General features: G+C 41.8%; 1 protein-coding gene across 1 annotated transcript in view; it reads left to right on the forward strand.

Moving 5' to 3' along the window:
• The window catches only part of TMEM132B (transmembrane protein 132B), a 227971-nt gene that overhangs the window by 127086 nt on the left and 75601 nt on the right, over nt 1–25284 (forward strand). The window contains exon 4 of the mRNA XM_026058871.1: nt 20158–20344. Coding sequence (XP_025914656.1) covers nt 20158–20344 — 187 coding nt within the window. The remainder of the gene's footprint in view (nt 1–20157; nt 20345–25284) is intronic.

Consider the following 25284-nt stretch of genomic DNA (forward strand, 5'->3'; position numbering starts at 1 on the left):
TAGCCCAGAGAATGATTTGCTCTACATGCGTTTTGTCCAGCTCTGCACACATTTGGCCTGTATGGTACAGTTACCCATGTAGTAAAAATTAGACCTTATCTTGAGATTTCTAGCATGTCACATCTTTGTTTATTGAAGAACACTCATCTTGCTCAAGCAAGGGAAGCTTATGGATTCGGATCTAGAGGTACATGCTTCAGTCCTGGCTGCCTGTGGCCTGTGGGGTGGCCACAGGACATAAATGCACCTAACTGAGTAAAATGAAAGCATATAGGTACTGTTGTCCTCTAAATTAAAATTACTACAATATGGTTAAAGATGCATATAGAAGACGTTATTAGTTAAAGAGAAAATAGCATGAGAGCATGTTATTTGTRATGTATGCAAATAAATTTACTCTGACAAAGCTGTCCTAAATTTTTAATTCATGAATTTGTTTAAAAGGACAATTACCTTCCAGTATTTTATTATAACAAAACATTTTCCAAATAGCTATTGTTATAATTAAATGCATTTCCCATRAATTTTTTTGTGGCAACAGTAAGGACTATTAGCTTTAAATCTTTTTTTTTTTAAATTACAAAGCATATGATTTTTTTCCAAGGTTAAAGGTGAGATGTAATGGTAGGCCAAGAAAATGTTATATATGGGGGAAAAAGTATCATTATGGGGTGCTGATTTTAGAACTGATAGTGCAGTTAGTAGCAGTTGCTCAACTGTTCAAGACTGGAGCAATGATCCAAGTGGTTTAAGGAGAACTTCCGTATAAATCAGACAACAGTGGTCTTCCCGRCTGCTTCTGGTATCTAGACATCTCTAATACTTTTTGCAGAAGCAGGGCTATTAGTTCCCACATCCAATTTGGTTAAGTACACTGTGTCTCCCTAGATTTTTCCTTTTTTCCTCAGTGGGATATAGTTTACTTCTGTTCTAAACTCATGTGGAATATCGTAGTGTGGCTCTTGTGGGGCTGCTGTCCTCCATGCTAGCAAGTCCTCTGACGTTTCCTCGGCAAGCAAAGAATGAAGACAATGGGGTCAGCAAGACAGAAGGCCTGAGCCTATGTATCTTAAAGTGAATAAAGAAGCCCCACTGAACAGGGCCGCAGTAACGCCTCTGAGAGGACGAGAACTGCTTGACAGTTTGGTTTTAGCATAGTTTTCTAACAGGAAATCCAGGATCTACCAAATCAAAGATATAGCCCAGCTTTTTTGCAACTGTTCAATGCAACACCAGGAAACTGTAAATGCAATGTTTCATTTCAGATCAATTCACTCTGAATTGGAATATTTTACTTTATTGGACTGATCTGAAATGTTTCAGTTGAAATCCGTTCAACAAAGCCATTAAAAAGCTTCTTCCCAGCAGGACATTGGCCTGCTTAGTCCCTGTTTTCACTTCTGGGTCAATCATTCTTGAAGGAAAAGCTTTTCCTATTGACTCTCAGGGGCACCTTAGATGCAGAGTCTTTTTATTTTAGCTAATATATCAGCCGGAGGGCCAGAGAGAGCTGGTGTTCGGGCATCCGTCTGGAGTCCCCATAGAGAGTCTGACGTCGCGCTCCATACAGCCAAGCTGACTCCTTCCTCCATGGTCTGAGATGTTCGCACTGAAGTGTGCTGCAGGGCTTAGCTCGTGCTCTCGTAGTGTCGAGCAAGCGTTTCTGATGGGCGTCCGCCTGGGCCAGCGCTGGACCTGCTTCGTTGTACAAATGGGGTCTCAGAGGGTGTAACCAACTGGGGACTCAATACGCAGGAAATACGTGCGTATCTTGAAGAATGAAAACAGAATTGGGCCCTATGTGATTACTGTGCTTTACGGAACATCTCCTATACCCACAGGCCTTTAAAGCAGGTGGCCTCTTTTTTTTTTTTTCTTTTTTTTTTTTCTTGACAGCTGAGGACGTGAGTGCATCTATGGAGACCATGGCCAAAGCACAGGAATCGTTCTGAAGAGATTATTTATGCATTTGCCTTCATCACAAGCAAAACCACTTCTTTAAGCATCCAGAGAATGCAAAAGCAAGGGGAAAAGTGGTTTTCTTGATGAGATAAACACATTACAAGTTACTCATTATACATAAAATAATAGCATATACCACATGTTCCAGGGAGTTCAGGCTGGAAAATGTGTCACCRTTGCCACGTTCCTCTCATTTCCTGTGTATTCATCTAGAAGGTACTGATTCAGCCTCTGTAATTGGCTTGTTATGCACTTGGGGGGGAAAAAAAAGCCCCCCAAATCCCCAACAAAACTCTTCAAACTTCTACACTGAAAGCTGTGCTGTGCATTTATGTGTGTTTGAATTTGAATGTGAATGAGAAGAAGAACCTGAGTTTTCAATACTCTGATGGATAGATGAATAGATGAGTGAAGAGAGAAAGAAGAGTAAATAGAAAAAAATAAGTAAAATAAAAGGCTTTTAATAAGCCTCGTTTTTGTGCTCTGCTCTGGGAGCAGAACCATCTGTCCTCTTGCCTCAGACACCATCCCTTTTATTCACATGGCTCTCAATTTTAAATTAAAAGGGGAGAAAAAGAGGAGAGTTTTAGGGATGCCTCATTATCTGTATTTTCTTTATGGAAACAACTCCCAGTGCAACTTGATGTTCTCTTCAGAGCCTAGTATCTGAGCAGGAGCTGGATGGTAAGGAAAGCCTTTTGGATACATTTTGAAGCTTACTGTTTTAATTAGAGTATTGTCATCTCTTGGCTGTTTGCAGATCTCCAAAGAAACATTGTGGCCTGCTGGGTTATTCGCTAGACGTTTGTGTGATTGATCTTCTTCTGGCTTCCTCCTATCAGGATTCTTTCATTACTGGAAGCAGCTTTCTAATGGGCTTTGGATGCTTTGTAAATATGAGTTGAAACGGAGAGGAAAAACCGTGCTCCTCGTGGATGGAGGTGGATTATTTGCCTTTTACCTGCAAGGCCCCCTTTGCTGGTGGGCTCGCCACGGCCCTGGCCCGGCGCTGCAGGGGCTCTCATGTCCCAGGTAGGTCGTGTCATGTGTGGGACAGTGAGCCCTTGGCTTTTCCTGAAAGGAGAGGACAGAGCAGGAGAAATTATTTACACAGCTTATTGCAGCAAGGCACATGTGTAAGGCAGGACTTTCTGAGGGCTTGTTCTTTATGCGGTGCAGAGAGGATGCGGGATGCGTGGGGGCTGGGGGGCTGTCCGGCGTGCTGCGTCGAGCGGGGCCGGGGCGCGGGGAGCAGAGCGAGCCCCCCGAGGGCTCACGCGCTCGGTCGAGGGATGCCACCCCGTCCTGCGCTGCAGCTCGCGAGAGGTCATTTTCACTCACATTGTTTAGAAGAAGGTGACAGATGAGCAAAAACTCTAGGAGTCAAAAAAGCCAGTGAGGGAGGACCCTGAGCAAACGAAGCTGCCAGCTGAGGTGGGTCCATGAAGATCCCCGTGTTCTCAGGGCCACGCGCCACACGCAGAGCCTTCGTACGGGGCATGTTAAAGGAAGCTGAAAACTGATGTGACTTCGTGTACTGTATGAGGGGAAACGAGAGCCTTTGTCTTGTTTCTTCTGATTTATAGGTCTCCTTGGAACAGTCACATTTCAACTATCTCAAATGGAAAGTTATTTTAACTTAATTTAAAGTAACAACTCCTGCAATCACTTGCATGTGGTGGAAAAGCCAGGTATTAAGATATTTTGATGAAAAGATCAGTGTTCTAATAAAATGTTATATAGACTGCTTTGCGATATGGTTTTAAAGGTTTTTCTGGTTTTGTGCATTGCCTGTGCTGAAAATGAAATGCAGAAGTACAGGTCTCGCAGCTGAAGCTGGTAATCTGCAGCTGCCTCCTACGGCTGGCTCCATTTGCCTGAACTGTTGTGAAAGGTTGGAGCTCTGACGGCAAAAGGTCTGAACAAAAAGGGGTGCTGGAAATTATTGGGCAGTTTTTTCTAAATTCACAGTCTCTTTTTCCCTCTGATTCTTAACTTTGAAGATAAATTTTCAGCTTTCTGAAATCTTGCATTCTTTTTACAAATTTTCCCCCTCTCCTCTGATGTTTCGGTGTTTCAGGACTGCCAAGCTTTCTAGATTGCTCCACAGTCCTAGGCTGAAGATGTGATTGCTTTACTCCARAATAAATATATTTGCAGTTATTTTATTCTTTAAAGCAAGCAGACTTGCACAAAGGGACTGTCTGCTTCGGTGCCTCCAGTCAAAGTGGATAAAACTCGTTAACCTGATGTTCCTGTATTAAAAGCAATTTAAAAACAAGTATAACTCCGAAACTGAGAATGCTGTTTAACACCACGCTGCGAGAAACACGGCAGTGCTTGCTTCTCTCTTGCCTCCCAGTTTCAATACTCTGCTTATGAACAGAGGAAAACCCCCTCAAGGTTTTCTTGTCTTTCAGAAGTAATTTTTGAAAATGGATGTATYTTTTTCAAAGAAATCTCCTGCTCTTCAGACCAAACCTTTGTCAGATGCTGAATTTGCCCCACARTACAGGATTGAGGTGCTGCTAACAGCCTCACAAAGCAGGAGARGACCCTTTGGATTGGGATACGTTTTATTGTCAGTATTAATTGCATCCTTGCTAATCATAGTTCAGTTTGTATTTGTGGTCAGGAGATGGCATTTGTATTTGCTGCCATCTCCAAAATCTTCACCGGCACGTGAGCTGATAAAGATAAGCCTATATTCTGACACGGTAATGGCAATTCCTGTTGCTCCTTCACCCCATTTGGGTTATACCRGTGTTCGTGCTCCTCGGTGTGATTTCCCCTGCGGTTTGCGTTCCTGGGGCTCCGGGCGACGGCAGCTTTCACGCAGCCGCACCAGCACGCGAGGTAGCACACCTGGAGAAGGGGTCAAGGCGAGYGGAGGCGGCGGCAGCGCTGCCGGAACGGCAACGGGACGGCGGAGCGAGCGAGGACGGGGCTCGCACCGGGTGAGGAGCAGGGAGGGGGCGCGCGGCGGGCATCCTGGGAGGCAGGGCTGAGCGCGGATGAGCCGGAGCAGGGCAGGAAAACCTCCTGGCACCCTTCTAAGGCCACCGCCAAGGGGCAAAACCAGAAGGGGTGGAAGCCGCGTTCCTCCCCTCGTATGTGTTTGAATTCTTAGCAAAGCAGTTTATCAACTGATCTCATTTTCAATTATAACCTGCAGGAGCATTCATATAATTAGATGTGCTGTTGTAATCCTCTTGAAAACAAAATCTGGGTACGGTGCAGCTGACAAATTGAAGTAGTAGGAAACAGCTAATATATATTTTAATAAGCAATAAGTCTAAAGTGTGTATCTAATGAATTCCGATGGTATCTTGTTTTTTTTTAATTTAACTTAGAAAGGAAGATGTAAACTTTGAACTTGATCTTCTAGCCAGAATTTATTATAGCTCGATATTTTTTTAATTTATGGTCCTCCTCAGGAAAAGGAGTTACATTTAGATGCAAACAGGTCTTCGTCTTTTGCCCACTGAAATCAGCCATAAAGCTCACACTGCCTTCAGAGTCTGGTGTCCTGTGTGGTCCTGCCCCGTGCACTGAGCATTTACTTTAGGGAATGATCTCCTAACCACTATTTTTGGTCAAATAGCTGGTAGATCATACTTCATTGTTCTGACCTAAACAGATGATACAAGGCCCTGGACGCTGACCTGAGAGCCTGTGGCCGGCACGGAGGTGCGCTGCAGACCGGGAGCAGCCAGCCGGGCTGCGCGGGCAGGGGGGATTTGCCTGGGGAGCGCTGGGCATGGGGCAGGGTTTGCTGCYGCCCAGCAAGTCACTGGGTGAGCTGGGACCAAAGGTGCAGGACCAGCCTGCAGCGACACCATGGTTTGGGGGAGAGCTGGGTGTAAGCCTTTTCTTCTCTTCTGTCAGGTCTAGTTGCTGTGAGTTTTCTCTGTTTAATAAGTTACGTATTTGAGATTTTATTGTGATGAAACCTAGCTTTTCTGAGGTTTAAAGCCTTTTGGTCCTCTTTAGGGAGCTCATTATGAAGAAAAATCCTAGGTAGTGGATGTCAAAGCTCTGGCTGACCTGGGAGCTTGTTATACCTGGTACTAAAAAAAAAAAAAAAAAAAAAGTCACATCATGAGCTTTCCCTCCTCAGTTTGCAGGGGTAACATAGTAACTGGAATCTCCTTCTAGCACAGTGAATGACTCTCCCTCTTTGGGTATAGGTATTCTGAGCTGTTCATGTTGGCTTTGTATCCCTTCTCTTGAGAGGCTCCTGGCTATCGTGGTTTGCCTTCTAGTACAAGAGCTGGACAGAGCTCCTTCAGAAGTCTTGCTGTAAAATCCTTCAGCAAATAAAACCTCAGCAAAGAGCAACATCTAATTTTCCCTCTGTGGGTGGAATGTGAGGAGGAGAGTGATGAAAGCTGGGAAACAAATGAATTTCATTCTTCAAAGTATAATCTTGAATGGCATTATTTGCAGGGCTGTAGGATGTTTTGGACTCTGTCTCCTTGCCTGGTTCAGATTAGCTGGGAAACACAAGCCGCCCATTGGAGGACCATGCAGGAGGATGCCAGGATCTACAGGGCCTCTTCTGTGGCATGCTCTCCCTGAGGACTAACTTAGAATAGGGCTTCCCGCTTGGGGTCTGTTTGATTCCCATCGCCCTTTTTCATCCAGCGTGAAGTGTTGGACTGCAGCAGCTGGGCCCCTGGACTGGCTTTGCAGGAGCTTTGTTACTGAGGGGTTTCAYGCTCTGTTCTACCATCACGTTGCCCTTTGGATTTTTCCTCTCTTATCTACWTTCAATAAACAACCTCAAGTTGTTCTGTCCTGCTATTTAACAAAAGTAAATGGCCTGGGAAACTGAATTCTCCCAGTTCGGTTGATTCTCCAGAAAAGAATGATGAACACGTGAGATAATAGTAATAAAAGCACCACATTGCTAGGTGGATATTCCCACTGCTGTGTACAAGCTAGACAACATCCTCCTTCACCAGTTTCCTCATTTGATAAATGCCTTGAGCTGATTTCAAAATGTGTAGGTTATTTTTAACCATGGTAGCAGAACCATCTGTATTGTATCTGATGAAGTTCTCTGATAGAGCAAATTGATTTATTCTGTCTCCTTACAAGTTATACTAAGCTTTATGTTATAAATAAACTGTCTTGAAGCACATGATGTCATTGAGCTTGAAAGTCTCCAGATAAATTCATACTTAAGGGGTTTGTGCTTTTTGTATGAATTTAAATTGGTGCAGATTGTTATATCTCTTTTCTGTCTCTCTGTCTTGTGGATTGCAAGCTCTCTGGGGCCAGGACTGTCTTTATATTTTGTGTTTGTATGAAATAGAGGGCCCAAATCCAAGACTAGTGCTCTCRTATGTTACAGTGATAAAAATATGAACAGTCAATGAAAACAGAACCACAAAATTGACAGCAGGATTTTCAGAAACACACAACTATGTGCCTAAATCCTGCCGTTTGTTGTTATAAAATACAGGGAATTAATGAGGAGCTCATTTCACTGGAGGTGTAAGCAGTCCTGGTTATGGCAGAGGCGAGCCGTGTGCAATGGCAAGTCTGAACTGAGTTCAGGTTTGAGATCTCTGCCTTGATTCCTGTTCCAGGAGGTAACTGCACTTGTTCCCTTTGCCTTGCTCCGAGGGTTACCGGAGCTTGTGAAGGTCCGTGAGGAACACACTGACAGCAGTAAGAGGAGGAAAATTAATCAGATGCTGGGAGGAATACAGTAAGTCCTGTCTTAGTTGACTGCTTACAGGACCAGCAGAAATGGTAGCTTAATTAAGGTTGGACTTATAAAAGAGCTGGACTGGAATCATTGTCCCTGCGTTTAGAGATGCTTTTTGAGAGTCATTTAAGACAGGAGAGGGCATAATGAGTGCCATGTATGATGCAGATTTCAGTGCAATTAAAAGGAAAATGAGCAATGCTTTAATTGAGATCTGAAGATTAAAAGTTAAAAGCTCAGTATCCTCTACTACTTATTGTCAGTTAGGAATTACGTTGCATATGTGTAACAAACCATTGCATTTTAAAAATGGAACAATAAAAAAGCTGCTGTAATTTAAAAGCAGCCAATTTACTAGGAGTACAGTTTGCAGCTCTGTCACTTGCTAATCAGTCTGTTAAACATAATAGCCATTCTTGTCTCCAGGCAGTTAATCATGTTGTGAATGCACTTATCAGTGCATATTAGAAATACAATACAAGACTTTCCGACAGAGGAATGGATGCAATTACTGCAATCAGTATACATTTAGCTACTGTCTTATCATACCGTGTTTTTCTTTCCATTTTTTTGGAGTAGTCCAGCAGTGACAGATTTTCTCCTAGTAAATATAAAAGACACACTTGAAAGTGTTGTTAAACTCAACGGAGATGCCCAAATGCAACCTGTAGATATAAATGAGAGATGGCTGCTGGCTGGTTGTACCCTTTGTGGACACAACAGTGCTGGAAGTTGCCATCTTTGAGTGTTGTAGTGATGTTTTTAAGGCCTTTGAGCGTTTTCACTGGGGGGGTCTGAGGATGTGCCTGTGGAGGGATGAACTGGGAGGTGGGGAGCTGAAGTTGCTGCATTTGAATTAGGCTAAAGGAACTTGGAGCATATTGGTAAACTTTTTTTTTTTTTTCCCCAGTGCTTCCTAAATCTAAATCAATAGCAGTGAGGGATCTCAAAGTTTTTGAAAGGGGATATTGAAACAGCATGAAAGCTAATTGCTTCCAGCATGACTACCCGCCAGCAATGGGTGTAAATACAGCTGTCTCGAAGAATGCCAGAACTCAACAAAATCTAAAGATTTCAGCTAAAAATTTTCCAGGGCTGAGCATATTCTCGTAATGGGAGGAAGAGAGCTGGGAGGGGGGACAGGAGGAGGGAAGGAATTATGAAATCCTGAAAAGATTTAGAAAATAGAGGAATGTAAAGAGGATGATTTTGTAAATTCTGCTTTACATTAACCGTTAATGTTAGGGCTCCAGATATTTTATGTAGTTTAGCATGATTTGCAGCAATTGCAGGAAACTGCCATCYTTTCCTAAAAATCCTTTCATGTGACTCTTTGTTCTTGGCGACAGCTGGTATTTTGCTTAGGTAATGCTTTTAATTGTAGTGAGGAAAATGAAAAAAGTCCCAAGCCCTGCGCCTCTCGCAGTGGGCGATGAGGGAGTCAGTGCACCGTCCTGTCCAGCCAGCCGGTGTTTTCGTTACCTCATGGCTTTTGATTTTAAGGAGGCCTAGGGGAGAAAATGAGCTCAGGGAAAGAGGCAGTGACCCCGGCGTGCAGAGAGGAAGAGGTGCTTATAGGTGGGCTTGCTGCGAAGCGCATGAGCAGAGCCTGGCTTCCTTTACGCACCTGCTGAGCACTGGGCTGCTCAGGTCGTATCCTGCTCAGATGGCCCTGGTTTGAGAAAATAGGCTTTTCTGGTCCTTGCAGCCCTTTGTAGACCCCACTGAAAAATGTGCTTGACTGTTTGAATTGAGGCCAGAGGCAGTAAGTTGTCCCTAGCATGGCGATAAGTTGGTGGCTGCCTCCAGCATCACCAGGCTCTGTAATAGCGCTCCTCTGCTCCTCGTCAGTAGGGCACCAGGATATACAGAGCACAGTTGTGGAGTTTGTCCCCTCATTTCTTGCAAGAAGAAGCAATTCCCTTTGCAGATCTGCACCCGTCGGTGGCCTGTTGGTAAATTAGTGCTGATGTAAATGAGGTTTGGCTGAAGCAGCGAAGTCCTCAGTGCGGTATCCTTACGGTGCTCCTTCCCAAAGGCGCTTGGGGCTGGTCTGCCTCACTCYGACGAGCGGCCCAGCTGGCATGGCTCAGCCCAGCTCCATCTGCAGGTTGTTAAAGCCTTCGTTTGCAAGGAAGTTCACTGAAATTAAGTCCTGGGGGACATTTTATCATACAAACAGGGGAGTGGGGAAGATGGGCTAGAACACCACTTCTCCCCTTTCCAGCTCTAATTATTCCTTTTCAGAGCCTAAGTGAATTAACCTCACTTATTACTCACTCACGGCCAGACTCATTTATTCATGGTATGACCTTAGCTCTGAGCAGTATCCCAACAGTCCCTAGTGCATCCCATTAGCTGTCGCTGCATTTGAATTCATCACATGTTGGGAAATCATTGTCTTGCAAGTGTGACAAAATAATGATTACCCTTTGAGAAGGTGACCTAGCGGCGTTACATGGTGACCATGATGTTGACCTTACTTTCATGCCATTAGAAAATAATTGTGGAATAATTTTAAAGAGAGAAATATTAAATCTACCCCTCTGCTTTTTGTCATTTGCAGTTCTAGAGCAATTTGGATTCATTTTGGGGACAAAAATAGGGCAGTAACTTACATTATAACTACTTGTTATTCTCTCTCGCTTTTAGTTTTGTCAGAGGAGATCAAGACTGTAAGCTGATCTTGACTAGTGAAGGGAGAAAGTACATAAATTTACTGTAGGTGGCTCTTTTCTGTTGATGCACTAAATGCAGACCCTGATCCACCCTGTGTTGGTCAGCTGGATGAATTAATCTTGTGTATTAATTAAAACATGGGGAAACTCAGATGCCTATATGCCAGGTTCACTTTCAGGTTTTTACTCTCTAGTCTGGAGGTATCAACAGTGAGAGGAAGATCTTAATTCAATTTCTTTCGTAATTATCGGACTACAAAATAAAACAATTTTATGCACAGCATGTGTCCCAGGGAAGTGAGGGGAGAGGATGTCCCATTTGTGTTAATGTTAATGGGCTATGCTGATCCCTGCCCTAAGTTCTTTGAGGATGTTGTCATGACCATTTATTTCTTAGCAGAAGTGTGAATTAGCCACATGATACCCTGCACATTATCTCTCCATCTGAGACAGATCAGTAGGTACATTAGATTCAAAAAAAGCTGGGTCTAATTCATTAGATGCTTAATCTTGTTTAAATCTGAACAGAATGGAGGAGGAATAAAATAATTCTTGCCCATGTTCCTATTTTGATTTGTTCTTTAATTATTTCATGCAGGTGGTATTATAGTAGCTTATGCAGAGGACTCATGAGTTCTGTGCACTCTTAGCAAGCTTTAGAAAAATAACCTGTTCTTTTAATTTTCCATTGTCCTTGCAACTGCTTGGCATTCTGTTATTTACTCGTTTTCACTGTCTGCCCATTAAACAGAGGATTAAGTTCAAGGTGCTGCATTAGGTTTTTAAAATCCTCAAGTGTAGAGCACCATTTGTCACTGTTTTCATGTATCCTCCAGCACATTAGGCATATTCGTGTCACAGTCTGCAGCTTGTCTCCCCTTTCCTTTCATTCATAAATCCAGTGCGTGGGGAGTTTGCATCTTTAAATCCCCTCTGGTTGAATTTTCTCCCCAAGGAGATACAGCTGTCAGCCTCAGTTGCGATTCTGAAATCAAAACTGCAACTGGATTGCTAGTAACTTTTTCCTAGGTCTGTTTGTTTGTTTTTTTTTTTCCTGAGGCGCTTGATGTATGTAAATGAGTGTGATCACTTACTGCTAATGACAGGCATGTAAAAATCAAAAGGTGTTAAAAATACCAAGGAAGCTTCTTGTTGGAATTGTGGTTTGAGTCCTCAGGGTTCCTGCAGGTCGCTTTCCCATGCTCTTCTCTCTAGCTGGGAGGACTGGGACCCTCTGTACGTATTTGTAAATACAAGATCCAAGCGCCTTACATGATTGTCCGAGTTCAGGAGCTATCACTTAGTGTCACTCTTCCTGACACCCACAATAAATTTGGAAGGAGGTTCCAACAGTATACAGGGAAATTAAACTATTGAACCTGCCTTCCAATTCATAGTCTGCTAGAGAAGACCAAGACCATGAACGAAGCACCTTCAATTGTGCTGACTTATTAGCTACTAACCTAGTATAGGGATAGAGGAGAAGCTCGATGGGAGATTGGCCTTTTTCTTCTGCTTAGTTACCTGCAGGCAACACATTTCTTTGGCTGTTATGTGGTGGTATTACAGACAGATCGAGAGTCTATCCCAGCGCTTTGCAGTGTGTCAACAAGGATTTCCAACAGGTAACTTTTGGGGGAATATACCAGTGGTCTCCACCATCGAAGTCTCCACTTCTCTGGCTGACCCTAGCCATTCATGCTGTTTAATTTGAGTTTAAGTGAAACGTTTGACACGCTGACTTTGCGTGCAGAATGGCCGAAGGTACCCATGCGTTGGTTGATACAGCTGCAGCACAGGCAACAGTAATGAAGTGTCTCCCAAGGTTGTGTTCTTGTTCTTCTAAAGGTCTTTTGAGAGCCTCTGAAGGGAGGGATTTTTTTGTCTGTAAGTTACTGCCTTGCAAAGAAGTTCTTATATCACTGAATTTTTTATCTTGAATTTTCAATCATCATTTGTTTAAAAATCCATCACTGCTTTATGGTGCGTTTCAGCTGCTTGCACAGCAATGTGAAAATACACCATGTGATTATGGTATGTAAATATGTTAAGGATTTCTGAATAGCTAAAGAAAAATTATAAGCACCATTTGGGCTGTGATATTTATTAGCTGGTTAGGATTCAGCATAAATCTCTCATCATAAAATCTTATTTTTTATTTATATTTTTTTAAGCAAAAATAGCTCCTTCTATATTTGCATCCAACATCAGCTAAACCCTGGCCCCAACTTCTTATTGGATGCATTTGTTATATTCCCCAGAAAGATGCTTTCTCCTGGCAGAGGAGCTTTATTTTAAGAAATACACAGCACAGCAATAAAGAGGTTCTAAATAGCAGTCAAAAATATTCCAGTGCAATTGAAATGCTCTTTTAAACCCCAAAAGATGGCATGTAGTTTCAAAAGGGGAAAGTCAAGACAAAGGAACAAATGGAGTCCTAGTGCACAGGGATACATAGTTACCAATGGAGCGCACCAATTACGCTCCTATTGAATTTGGTCCTAAAAGTCCTATTTTGTTAAAGGCTAACTAAAATAGTATCTAAGGACTCTTTTACCAGAAGAATTTCTGTACACTGTCACAAAGATAGAAGCAAATAAAAATAATTGAAGCAATTGTCTCAGTTGTCTCCAGGGTTGTCATGATGATGTTGATAAAATCAAATAAAGTGGAAGTTATTGCAAGTTGTTAGTGAGCAGCACAGTTGTGAATTGGCAGTGCAAGAAACTGAAGAGCTTAAAAGGTTTTCTCATTATCTAGATTTATTGTTTTCAGTTGTGGGAAAATGTTGGCTAAGCAAAAATAACATGAATAATGTCTGGTCTTGGTGGTGTGTTTTGAACGAAAATAAGGTTTTCTTCTTCTTTATATGGCTTTTACTGGACTACTAAAACCTGCTGTGTCAATCCATCTATTCTTAACAGGTTTAATAGTTTGACTTTATCCTATATATCCATGTACATAGCCCATGCGTTTGTGAAGAACAGGGACTCACAGGGAAGATCAGGCACCAAGGGGTGGTTTGAAAAAGCCTGGTTGGTATAAGTAAACTGGATATTAGAGTTAGGTGCCTACTAGCCAACAGAGCAAATTGTAAATTTTGATTTTGAAATGCATCAGGGAAGGAAACAGAGCAAACTTTTTAACCCTGCAGATTTACCTACAGCCTGACATCCATCCTGTATTGAATATGTGGGACTTCTGCCTTAGCTTTCTGCGCTTCATGTGCTGGGGCACGGAGCTGAGCCGGAAGGGTGAGCAGGGCTCTTCCGAGGCATTTGTGCCTGTCTCTCACCCCCCGACCACGCAGCTGCCTTTGCAGAACAAAATCTGTGGGGCTGCGCAGTGAGGGCACTGGCGCTGCATCATCTGAACACTTTCACGTTGATGCAGAAGCCTGTGGAAATACTCGGGACGTCCAGGTAGTTTCCCCTGACTTCCAGGGATGTTGGTTGACGCTGCAGCTCTCAGCAGGGTGCTCGGTAATGTGGGGCTACAGCCAGGCCCATCTCCAGTGCTCCTCGGGACAAGGCCCGTTTCTCAGCAAACCAGCCGGGGAGAACAGTGCGACGAGGCTGCGTCCAAGCTTGTATACAGTTTCGTGTCTTGATGTGCCATTAGAGCATAATGAAAAAAATATGCTGAAGAGTTTAGATTAGTATGTTTTAACATCCATTGTCATTGCCAAGTCAAACTTCATACGCAACGCAAGGTACAGCGTTTCACCCCGTCACTTGGCCTCAAGTAGATCGTGTGCTTGAGGATGGTGTATCTGGTAGAAGACATCCCTGCTTTAGAGGCATTTATCTGCTGTTAGTTCCTATATCCAATGCCTGCAGTCAGGAAAGCAGCAGCTAGCAAAATTTAAGGGCAGAGGGTAGGCACATGGTCGTAGTTCAGGAACTGGATGCTGCTCTGTTAGTAGCTATTGGGTCTGATTTCATTCTTCTTTGACTGTTGGGATCTTAATTTCTTCAGAGGCAGGACCTTTAATCTGGATCTTTTTACCAAGAGGTCCGAACCATCTGCTACTGCATTTCACTTCAGCAGGAAATTAGGGTTTTGAACATTTCCAAAAGTCTGCTCTTGTGTTTGCTCTTCAGTAAACCATACTTATGAAATTCATGCCCTTGAGATCAAAGGAATGAGATCTGTATTACTGAAATATTATATAAACTCATGTACCTTGCTTATATAATCCTGTTCTCATTGAATTTGGTAAGAATTCATCAAGGAGAGTAAAAATTGACCATTACTAGCCTTGAAAAGATAGAAAATATTCTCAAGCAACATGATATCAGACATTTTATTATTTTTCAATTACCTAGTGTCTGCTCCATTTTCTAGGAGTTTTGTTTACACTGCTGTGTGTCTCATAAACAGATTGCCATTTACTGAAAACGTTATTTCATGAATGAATGAAACTCATGATTTCCTGTAATAGCTAACTGCACTAATAGAAGGTTCTGACTTTTATCAAGTAAATTGTTGATGAACTGGCTGTGTGAGCCGGCAAACCCTCCACCCCAGCTGACTGCGCTGCGAAGTGGGCTTCGCTGTCATCCTTCACTGTGCCATTCTGCACATTCCATCCTCTCTAAAAATGCACAGGGCAGGCTCTGTGGTTTGGTTAGCAATGTAGATCTAGCTTAACAGCTAATAATAGTCATTTGTTTATTTAAGTTAACTGCTAACTATTTAGACTGTCACTGCCATCATAACATCAATCACTGTGTATCACTCCAATACGTAATTCACTAATTCAGTGTTTTGCGTAGATAGAAGTTAAGAATAAATTTAATTCAGTAATATTTCATTGCTAAGTGATTTTCTAGTACTTACTAAAACTTCTAACATTAGAGCTATGGTGGACGTTCACAGTAATCTGCAAGTCTGAAAACAGCCTGTGCAGTTCAATGCTAATACTTTGTAAGGTAATAAATATAGAGAAACAAAATCCAACATTGGATTTTTTACATTCAGATTTAAAACACAGATATTTTTCCTACTGTTTGCATACACTGGCAGATTAAGGGGAAAAAAATCAGTCAGAATATATGTAACAAGGTAACATGATAGATAGGCCTTCAATGACAGTATGAATCTTTAAAAAGCATCTGAATACAGTAACAGAGGAGTTCTCATTGGCTCCCAAGGTATTTAGGAGCACTTGAAACCCAAGCCTTGTTTTTATACTGCTTTGTTGCAGCCCATGATGTGCTCCCCTGGGAGAGTGTTTTTAGCTGGAAACAATGCTCTGGCTCAGGGTGGAGTACTCATTCCTTTACTGACTTAATATACATCTAGAGGAAATACTTAAGGTTCAACTCGGCAAGCTGGACAAGTCAGTAGGGCTTTGCCTGCGTACAGCAGTCTGCCTGGATGTGTCCATTGCAGGACAGGAGCCCAGTTCTGGCGTTTAACGTTTTGACACCCTGATGGACTCTGGTTGGACTTTATTTGGCAAGGATTTATCGGTGTGTGTATTCCATGCTGAAACTGTTCTAGGTAGGAATCACAGCCATGCCCGCTACTAATACTACTGTGTAATGAATAATGACTGTACATGTTCCAAAGCTTGAACGAGCTGTTGGAGACCTGTTTTTGAATATATTAGATATGTATAAGGCTAGACATCATGAAGCTGTGCAAAAATCTCAGACTTTGGGGGTTCTTCTAGCACCTAGCAGAGGCAGTATTGTGAAAGTACACAAATAGGATTGCAAATTGTGATTTGAAGAGGAAGGCCTACTTGCTGGAATTTGTGAGAGGAAATCAATCTAAGCCTATGGTTTCTTTTTCTCCTCTCACCAGAAAGAAAAATGTCTAATGAATGTCTCATGTCTGAAACACTGGGCTGGATTCATCAAAGGGAGTTAGTAATTACCAAATTGAGAGAATCATGAAGCGCTTTTCTAAATTTGAAAGGCTCATCAAGAATAGATCAGGAGCAGGCAAAATTAATAGTTATGAACTCATTTCCATAGAAATGGACTTATTAGCAAGCATGCCAGCTGCCTAAAATTATAAGGTCTTTTCCTTGTGCTTGCAGGAAATAATCTTTTTTTACAAAAGTAATTTTGACTTTTTATTTTTTATTGCTCTTCTAAACTAGCGTTTGGCAAAGTCCTTCTAAACTGCTTAAAGACTTTACTGGACAACAAAAAATGTGTAACTAAAAAGAGAAGAAAGATTTGGAAAGGAGAAATGGTTTGCAGTCCTTAGATTCCATCAGACTCTTCTCAATAGTGCAAACTTACTTAAGATAAAAATAGAATAAGTCTCAAGAAAAAACTTAAAAATCTTTATAGAATCAAGTTTGGTTTAGTGGGATCTAATGGCTGATAACAGCATGAGTTATAGTTGTCGTGTTATCTGCTTGTGGATATTCCACTTGTAGCATTTTGTCTTCACCAGACACTTACAGATCATCAGTGACCACAAAGACCAACATACTGGTCACAAACTACATATCAGACCAAGGAAAAGCTGAAGATTTGCCATCAGGGGGTGGAATGACTATTTAAAAAAAAAAGGGGAGGTAGTGGAAAGCTGCAGAGCCAGGAGAGAAATTCAGAGCCAGGTATGGTGATGTGGAGTTAGCAGTTGATGGACTTGACATAAGTAAATGCCAACCTTTAGGGTCTTGCTTCTGACTTAATTTACCTCTGTTTTTACTTTGGCAACTTTCATCAATTTCCACAGAAAAGGTGGTGGTTTCCCAAACTCTAATATAGAGGGTGGTTAATGTATTTCAAGACTTATGAATATAGTATTGGTCTTCCTGCTGAAAGAGAAGTCTCTGTAGGATAAGAGGTGCAGTGGCCAGCAGAAAGGCTCTGGTCTGAGGAAGAAAGAAATTCACTTTTCAGGTTTTATCATGGATTCGTTACAGCTGTAACCTGGGTAAGGACTCGGAACAAAGGCGGTGGATTAGTCCGTGGGGCACTCTGTGTCCCAGATACTGTGACACTTGGCATTGCTTGAAGGCTGAATCTTTGTCCTAAAGAGGAAAAAAGGGAGACCATAGTTTTAGAGAGAATTCAGTGACCTGCTGAAGGTAATTAGGGATCTGCTGGTGAATAATATATTCCAGAAAGTTGGATACTTGTTTGTTAAAGCTAYACGCTCAGTGGAGAAACTCTAAAAATGAAACCTGGTTAGAATGCAGCAAGTCCAGCTCTTTCACCAAAACTCCAAATGAAAAGAAGTGGATCCTTCTTTAATCAGTGTTAATATCTCATGGTACGTGATTTTCTTCTGAAACAAAGCAGAAAACATTTGACAAGCGTGCTGTTTTTCCAGATAATGGTAAAGATTCTCCACAGAAGCAAGACCACCATCTTGGGTCAGCTTTGCTTTGTCATCTTTGCTTTAGTTTGTATGTTAATATTAGTTAGAGCCACGGAAGGTTTATGTATCTCAATTGCTGCTGCTTTCTAGATCCTCAGAGACAGATTTCCAGTCCAGCAGTATATAAACACGTCTGCCTTTAAGTGAAACGTGTGGCTTGTACAGCTATACAGTGAAGGTTTCTTTGCCGCGCCAAAGATGCAGTGCAGATCTTTGCATGTTTGCAGGGACAGGAGTCATTTTACTCCCTGGCAATTACTTCAGTTGGCTGTATGGGTGAGATGCGTGCACGTGCTTTCCTCAGGGAGTCTTGGTCTTAAGAATATAAAACCGCTGTTACGGTTATTTTTCTGGATGTATAAAAAGAAACACAGGAAGGGAGTAATTGAAGGCATGATGAACTGAGCTCAAAGAAGTGCCTGTCAGGGGGACACGTGGAATTGATTTATCAGTGCAAACTTACCTGACATATTACTTAAGTGACGAATCTAAAGCAAACTCATCCATCAGAGGTTTTGTTCAGAGTTTGAAACTACTCCTGAGTGTTTGTGAGTGGCAACTGCTGACTTTAACAGACTGGACCTAAACTGCAGATCCAAACATACCTTGATGGGTCTAATATCCAAATCCATAGTTAGTGTAAAGCTCATCTCTGAATTTTATTGCTGTGTTGTGAGCGAATTCATTTGATGATTAGATAAAACAAGCCACCAGAAGAGATGAGCAGAAAATAATGAAGTTGAGTACTTCACCATGGTGCCCACAGTGGTAGTGTTTTTTGACAGAAATTGTCTAATTACAGCCCTAGCATTGTGTAATAAAATTTGTCTTAAAGAGTTTTTGCTGATTGTCTGGTTGGCCACCCAAAAGATGCATTAATAGCTTCTGGTTTTGCCTGAAGGTGGATACAATCTTCTGTCAGCATGGAAAATATTTATCCTCCAGGCATTGGAGCATATGTTTGTGTTGTTTGTTGTCAGAAAGAAAGCATGAAAATCAATAATTCCTGCTCTGATTTTTTTCCCTTTGCAATGTGCCTTCAAAAACATATGGCAAAAGCCAGATTCTGCCTCTGTGCAATTGGGAAAAGGATCTTTAAGTCTCTGTTCTTTGCAGTGGCAGGCTAAAACTTTCTAAAAGCAGAGCTCTCGGTGTCACTGCTTTAGGGTACGGACACACGAATAATGTACCATGGGATGGGACAGAGTATGAAATTACAGAGGGTCACGTCCCTCGAGCAGGAGCATGCTATCTTGTGCATGCAATAAGAGCACATTCAAGTCGTTACAGAATGGCTAACGTGCTGCAAGTTCRGGTTTTAACCTATTTTGTGAGCATGTGCACTGAAACTCGAGTGGCAGTGATCACATCAGTTGTCTTTTGATGTAAAAAGATGAAGCAATTGGGTCAGCAATCAGGTTAGCAGCCTTCTCCAACTCTTTGCTCTCCTTGTTTTGTAAGCTGCATCAGGTCCCCACGCTGATGTGCCTGTCTGCAGAATGGGGCAGGAACTTGCACGCTGCTTTGTAAAGTGCATGAATTTTTGTGGAAGAAAAGCACTGGATGAGCAAAAGTTTGCTTTCTGAATAGCTCTCAGCTGTGGATAAGCTGAGTGCTGTTGGGTAAATCTTGGTGTCTGTTTTCTGCTCTGTAACTTGAAGATAAGGATATCTGTCTTTCTAACCTGAGGATTAATTATTAATATTTACATAGTGTTGGACCAGAGGAGAGTGCTAAGTGTTGTTGTTAACAAAAGAAGCAGAAGTAATTTGTGAATACAGCTCTGAATACTATGCATTTACATCCGTTCCTTTACCTTTAAATTTTTATTCCCAGATGAAAAATATATAATGATCACCATACAATTACAAGTCTACATCACTGATGAGAAGAATGTTTTCATGAATTGAAAATGAAGATAATCTACCCCCCCCATTTTTGTCATATGTAATTTATGCAAATCCATTTTCTTTTCCACAAAGGTAAAGACAAGTTTGGGTTTGAAAGACTTCCCCCTCCCACTGCCCCAAGAGCTCATTTCTGATACAGCATAAGGAACAGCCAAGTATTGTGTCGTTTTGGAGCATCAATATTTGCAGCAACAAAATTATAATAATGCTATATTAAATAATTCAGCAACATCTGTGCAAACCAGTTCCCATGATCTGGGGCTTATTCTGTAAGTTCATAGTGATTACTTAGAATGAATGCCTGAGTTTAATGCCTACATTTCAGGAAACTAAAAGATGTACTGTCATGTTATCTATAAAGTTTAGCTGTTGCCCAATGCATAATTTGATTTAGGTTTTTATTAGTATCTTGAAGTCTACGTGTTGAATTTAATGGTAATTCTGGTGTTGAAAAGAAAAATCAAAATGTATTTTGTTATTGACATCCTACAGATGTTTCATTTATGTGAAATTTTGTTTTTGCTTTTTTTTCCAGAGTAAACATCTCCTCCTATGAGATCCTGCAGATGGACTTTGAGATCGACAACAGTAGCAGCCTGACAGGGGCCCAGCAAATTACCTGGCAGGTGGAGTACCCTCGAGATGACTCCGTGAGCGATCTAGTGGTCTCCGAGATCTTTGTCAGCCGAACTATGTTTGTGGGAATAGTTCCTCTTGCAATGGTAAGAACCTGCTGCTGCTTCTTTTTGCTAAATGTTTCCTTTGCTTCTTGTTAGTATTCAAGGAAATGTGAGCCATTTTATTATGTGCTACTTCCTATGCACCTGCTGCAAGTCATTTAAATGCAAAAAATACATTTCAATAATATTTTATTTACCTGATATGCCACAATGGCTCCTTGGAAACCATTTGAGTCTTTTGTGTAAATCCTTTACCATTTGTGGATTATTGGCCTGGTACATGGTTATAGCTCCTCTGGAGCCGTTGTCTTCTGGTGTACTAATGTGCCTGCCATGCATGTGCTCTCAGGGTAAATGTTGCAATTAGTTGGGACGTTTTCATTGAAATAGATTAGCATGCATGTGTGGGAAACTTCATTGCTAAACCAAACTACTGGACTGTTTTCTGCTTTGTTTTTTCCCCAAAGTGCCCGCATGCACTTGCCTATCACAGTTTAGTGAGCTGCAAAGTGTCGATTTAATAAAAGGTTCATTTGGAGTTATAGAGAAGGGATAAGCTACTTTCTGAAGACTTAGATGTAGGCCGTATTTTCTAGTCAGGGTTTAATGTGTCCTTGTGCAGAAAGCTTGAAGCTGACAATTTGTATGAAAAATGCAAATATCTGCTTGCAAACTCAAATGCAGCTTTTCTTAGGGGGAACCTTTGGCCTACCTTTGGGCCTGATGGACCTTTTAGTACTAGAGGTTTAGGCTGGCACAAATCCTGTGATTTCATTGGGGATATTCTGGTATAAAACTAGAGCAACTGCTGTATCTATGTGAATTTGATCTAGGCACCTTTAAGGGTTGATTGTTTTTCTCCCATCTCCCCCTGTTGCTTTTTTAAAAAACTAAAAATAAGATTTGAGTGCCTGGCTGTTACACCAGTTCCCTGAGAAACACTGTGGCCGTGTTTGCTTTCTCGTGAAGATTAAACTTTCCTTTGTGAGCGTGTCTGCGTTGGTTATCTTTCTGTTCTACCATACAACCAACAAATACTGGCATTTTCCCTGCACAACCACTACCTCCTCTTGCTAGGACAGCAGCAAAGATGCTTGTAAAGATAAACAAGGCCTAAATGAGTCTTATTTTCAGTTCCCACTGCCAAAGCCTACACTTATTGGCTGCCCAATGATAGTGATACACTCAGTGACAGAGGAGAAATTGTATGGGGAAAAGTCTATAGAGTATTTTATTCTAGTGTTCTTTTGAAGCATGTAAGCAGTCAGCGTGGCCAGAGGAGATGAAACAAAACTCTAATTATGTGAATGGAATATCAAGTAGTAATGGTGAATCAAACTATAATAGCGACAGAAAGTGGTGCATGACCTGACTTGCACATAGCACTGCCCGTTTCAAAGGTTAGCGTGGGGTTCGGGCCATGCAGAGCACGACAGGTATAAAAGAAAAGCAAGTCCAACCCAAAAGCCCATTGCAAATGTTGGATCGGAGCTTTGCTGCTGTTTCTGCCAGGGGCTAACTTCATCTCTTTGCAGTTACGGCAGCTATTGGCTACGTAAACTGTTTCTAAACATCCTTGGACAAAATCTGAATCTGAACTTGAAGTGGAGTTAATCTAATCTCTGACACTTCCTCCTAATAAATTAACTGCGAAGGAAAGAAAAATGCTTCTTTTATACTTTTTTATCTCCCTTTGGAACATTTTAAATGCTGTGTCACAAGGCCTCAGTTTTTAGATGGGGGTCTCGGGGGTTGTTATCTTGCTGCTGCATGTGAGCGTCCTTAACTGGCTTGGCCCTAGGCTGACAGGAGAACTGAAGACGGCAGCAGCGAGAGCGACAGCTTGTATTTGCGCTCCTTCCCCTGTGCTTGCCGGTTTGTTGTGCTGCTTCACGCAGCAGTCGCTACCTGGAGCAGGTCCCACACTGCTTTGCTGGAGCAAAAGAATTCCTCCGTGCATAATCCCGTGTTGCTCAGTGAAAGGTGTTCCTGACCGAACGAAATGCGTTTTAACTTTCCTCTCCAAGATTTGCCTGGCACATTAGTAAGGCAGTCTCCCCCTGAGTGCATGTGGTTATGCAGAAAGGAGAGTTTTGTCRTCTCCTGGACCTTTGTTTCCCCCTAAGAGCTCTACAAAAGGGTCCAAGAACCAGTAGGTTTCCATGCCTTTGCTGTTGCACTGAACATGAGTGACTTGCTGTTCCTTTTCAGTGTATCCATTGTTTTAATGTAAGCATTGAATATTTATAGATGAAAACCTGTATTTTCTTGGAGAGTTTAAGGTGTGAGTGCAAAGTTTGGTCCTTGATATGCAGGAGCGAGTGTTTGGATGGGATTACCAAAATCTCATGTTTGTTCGGTGCTAACGACAGCCACAGTTGAATGAAGAAGTGCAGTGTAGTGTTCTTGTATCACAGCGTGGGTATGGCATAAAGCTGAACAGGAGACATTTCTTTCCAGTAGGAGGACTGAGGTGGATTCTGTAGTAGTTTATATGCTCATTGGAAGAGAAATTCAGTGTGAAATCCTGCAAAACATCTGTGACTTTTCTTAAGAGATTTAAGCTGAGCTTAAATTTGTGGATCTCTTTTGGTAGGCTACTTTGGTTCTTCTAATATAAAGATGTCCTCCTCCATAGGGTTTGGAATATCTCTGTTTTTTGCTGCATTTGATCATGAGTTCATCTTTAGGTTTCCCATGCTACTCTTCTGAAAAAACCAGTAGAAAACAGAAAAAGCCCCCATATGATTTATTCTGTCACTGCGTTGTGGTTATTCCTGAGAATAGCGGTGGGGACATTTTTCTCACTACTAACTTGCTTTTTTCTCATGGATAAAGAAGGTGTGGTAGACTGCATGGTAACATTTGAATAATAATCTGATGAAAAGAGCTGATTTTTTGCTTCAGTGCGTTTATGAAGCACTTAACATCAAATCTGATGTTCTTAACGTTTACATTTTGTAGCAAGCTTGAAAAGCATTTTGAGGGGTTTTTTTTTTTTGCTTTGGTGTGTGTGTCTGTGTTTTTAAGTAAAGACAGCTGATTTCTGCACATTATGTAACAAAAAATAGCTCTGTATTAGCAGACAATCTTGCTAAAATGAACTGATATTGCAGTTTTTTTCTGGCTAGTCCTTTGGTATCAAATCAGCAGTGCATTAATAAGCACTGTTTTGAGATGCACAGAAGGAAGTGGGGCCGGGGGAGCCTGCGGGTGAAGCACTGGCCAGGGCACCACCGGGCAGCTGGGCTCTCGGCTGAGCTTATCTGACATACACTCAGTGAAAGAACATCACGATAAACTGCGACGCCTATGTACCGTGGCGAAAAAGGAACAGAAAATGTAAAGCCTTGGTAAGGACATTAGGAAGCTCCTGGAAACTTGTTAACTTGTAAGAAAGGACCTGATTCTCTTGGGAGTTAAATGCAAATCCCCGACAAGGAGAAACGGCATTACTTGGGAACTTTGTCTCCAAACTTTAAAAAGCAACTTTGTTTGAAATTCAGAGAAAGTTCTAATATAATTTACAGCAGAAATAAAACCTTAAGTTTCAGAGTGTGAATTGATTAATGAGAAGTTCAGGAAAAACATTAATGCTTGCAGAGGATGGATGCTGCTTTTTTGACTCATGATGTTACTGGGCTGTTGTTCAAGTAAATTTAACTAAAAGGAGATGAGGAATGCAGCCCAATCAAACCCTGCAATCTCAGACCTTCTTAATTTTTATTAAATCCAATAAATGTTAGTCTACCTGTATCCATTTTTCTTCTGGATATCCTTTGGATATCTAGATGGATTTCCATGTTTACCTCCATCATAGAGAAGTTTGAAAGTGTTTGCTGGAATTATTATTTTTTAAATGCATCTTATTAGTTTAAATGCAAAAAATTTTTCGATCTAGCATGCACAATTAGATTAGAAATACTTAGTGTAACAAAACCAGCTGTTTTTGGCTTTATTCTATTTAATTGATAAGTGTAAAAATGCTGTGTGGTTTTTTTTTGGTTTGTTTGTTTTGGTGGGGGGGAAGGAGGTTCGGAAGAAGAGACTAATGTATAATCTTGGAATATTGGGAATTGCCCCAAACTAAATATTTAAATAAATAAAACATTTTAACTAATGAGAGAAAACCAAGCAAAATTTCATACCAGAAAAGAGTCTGCTTTCTGCATCATCTGACGCGGTTCTCTCCACATCCTTAAATCCCTTCTAATTGAAACATCATGTTTAACAACTCCATAGGGATTTCCAAAGGAACTCCATTTGGATGGAGACTGCCCAGTCTGGTAATATAGGATCTGCTTTCCGAAAGTGGCACCTCCACTCCTAGAAGGGCCGTGCACACGCTGTACGCAGGGGGAGGCGCGCAGGGAGGACGCGATGCGAATGCAGACCATCCCTGGCTGACACGGCAAAGGAAGGAGGAAATACCGAGATGGGTGATCACAACTGCCTGTAACCTACACTTGTCTCAGGAGCTGATTTGGATGACAGCTGTGATAATCCTACTGCTGCTCTAAAGGATCGACTGTTTGTAGAGTTGTTCTTATATCTGTGCCTGTAAATCACATGCCTGCTGAGAGGCTTCAGTCCTAGAGCTCTTTTTATAGAGAAACATAGTGGGGAATGCTCTAGTTAAGCTATACTGTCATTTCCATCATTCCCAGCTGCTGAGAAGAGCGTGGAAAAGGAAGCAACATAATCTGCGTGCCATAGAGCCCGCGCCTTATGGGAAAAAGCAAAAGCATTCGGTTTTCTTTGAGCAATATTTTGAGATACGGAAGGACGTAAGAGGACAAACTGTATTCAGCCTGCACATGTCCCTGTGTCCCCCCCGTATCTCTCCTCTCCCCCCAGCATAGCCCCCAGTTTTTGTCTAGCCCAAGCACGGACTTGTTTCCTCTTGGCAGGTGACGAGAGCATCGGTTCAAAATCAATCCGGAGTGCAAAGCACTTACCGTATCACTGGCACCGCTTCCAGC

The sequence above is a fragment of the Apteryx rowi genome, unplaced genomic scaffold (genome assembly GCF_003343035.1).
Source record: "Apteryx rowi isolate R43461 unplaced genomic scaffold, aptRow1 scaffold_15, whole genome shotgun sequence".
Lineage (NCBI taxonomy): Eukaryota > Metazoa > Chordata > Aves > Apterygiformes > Apterygidae > Apteryx > Apteryx rowi.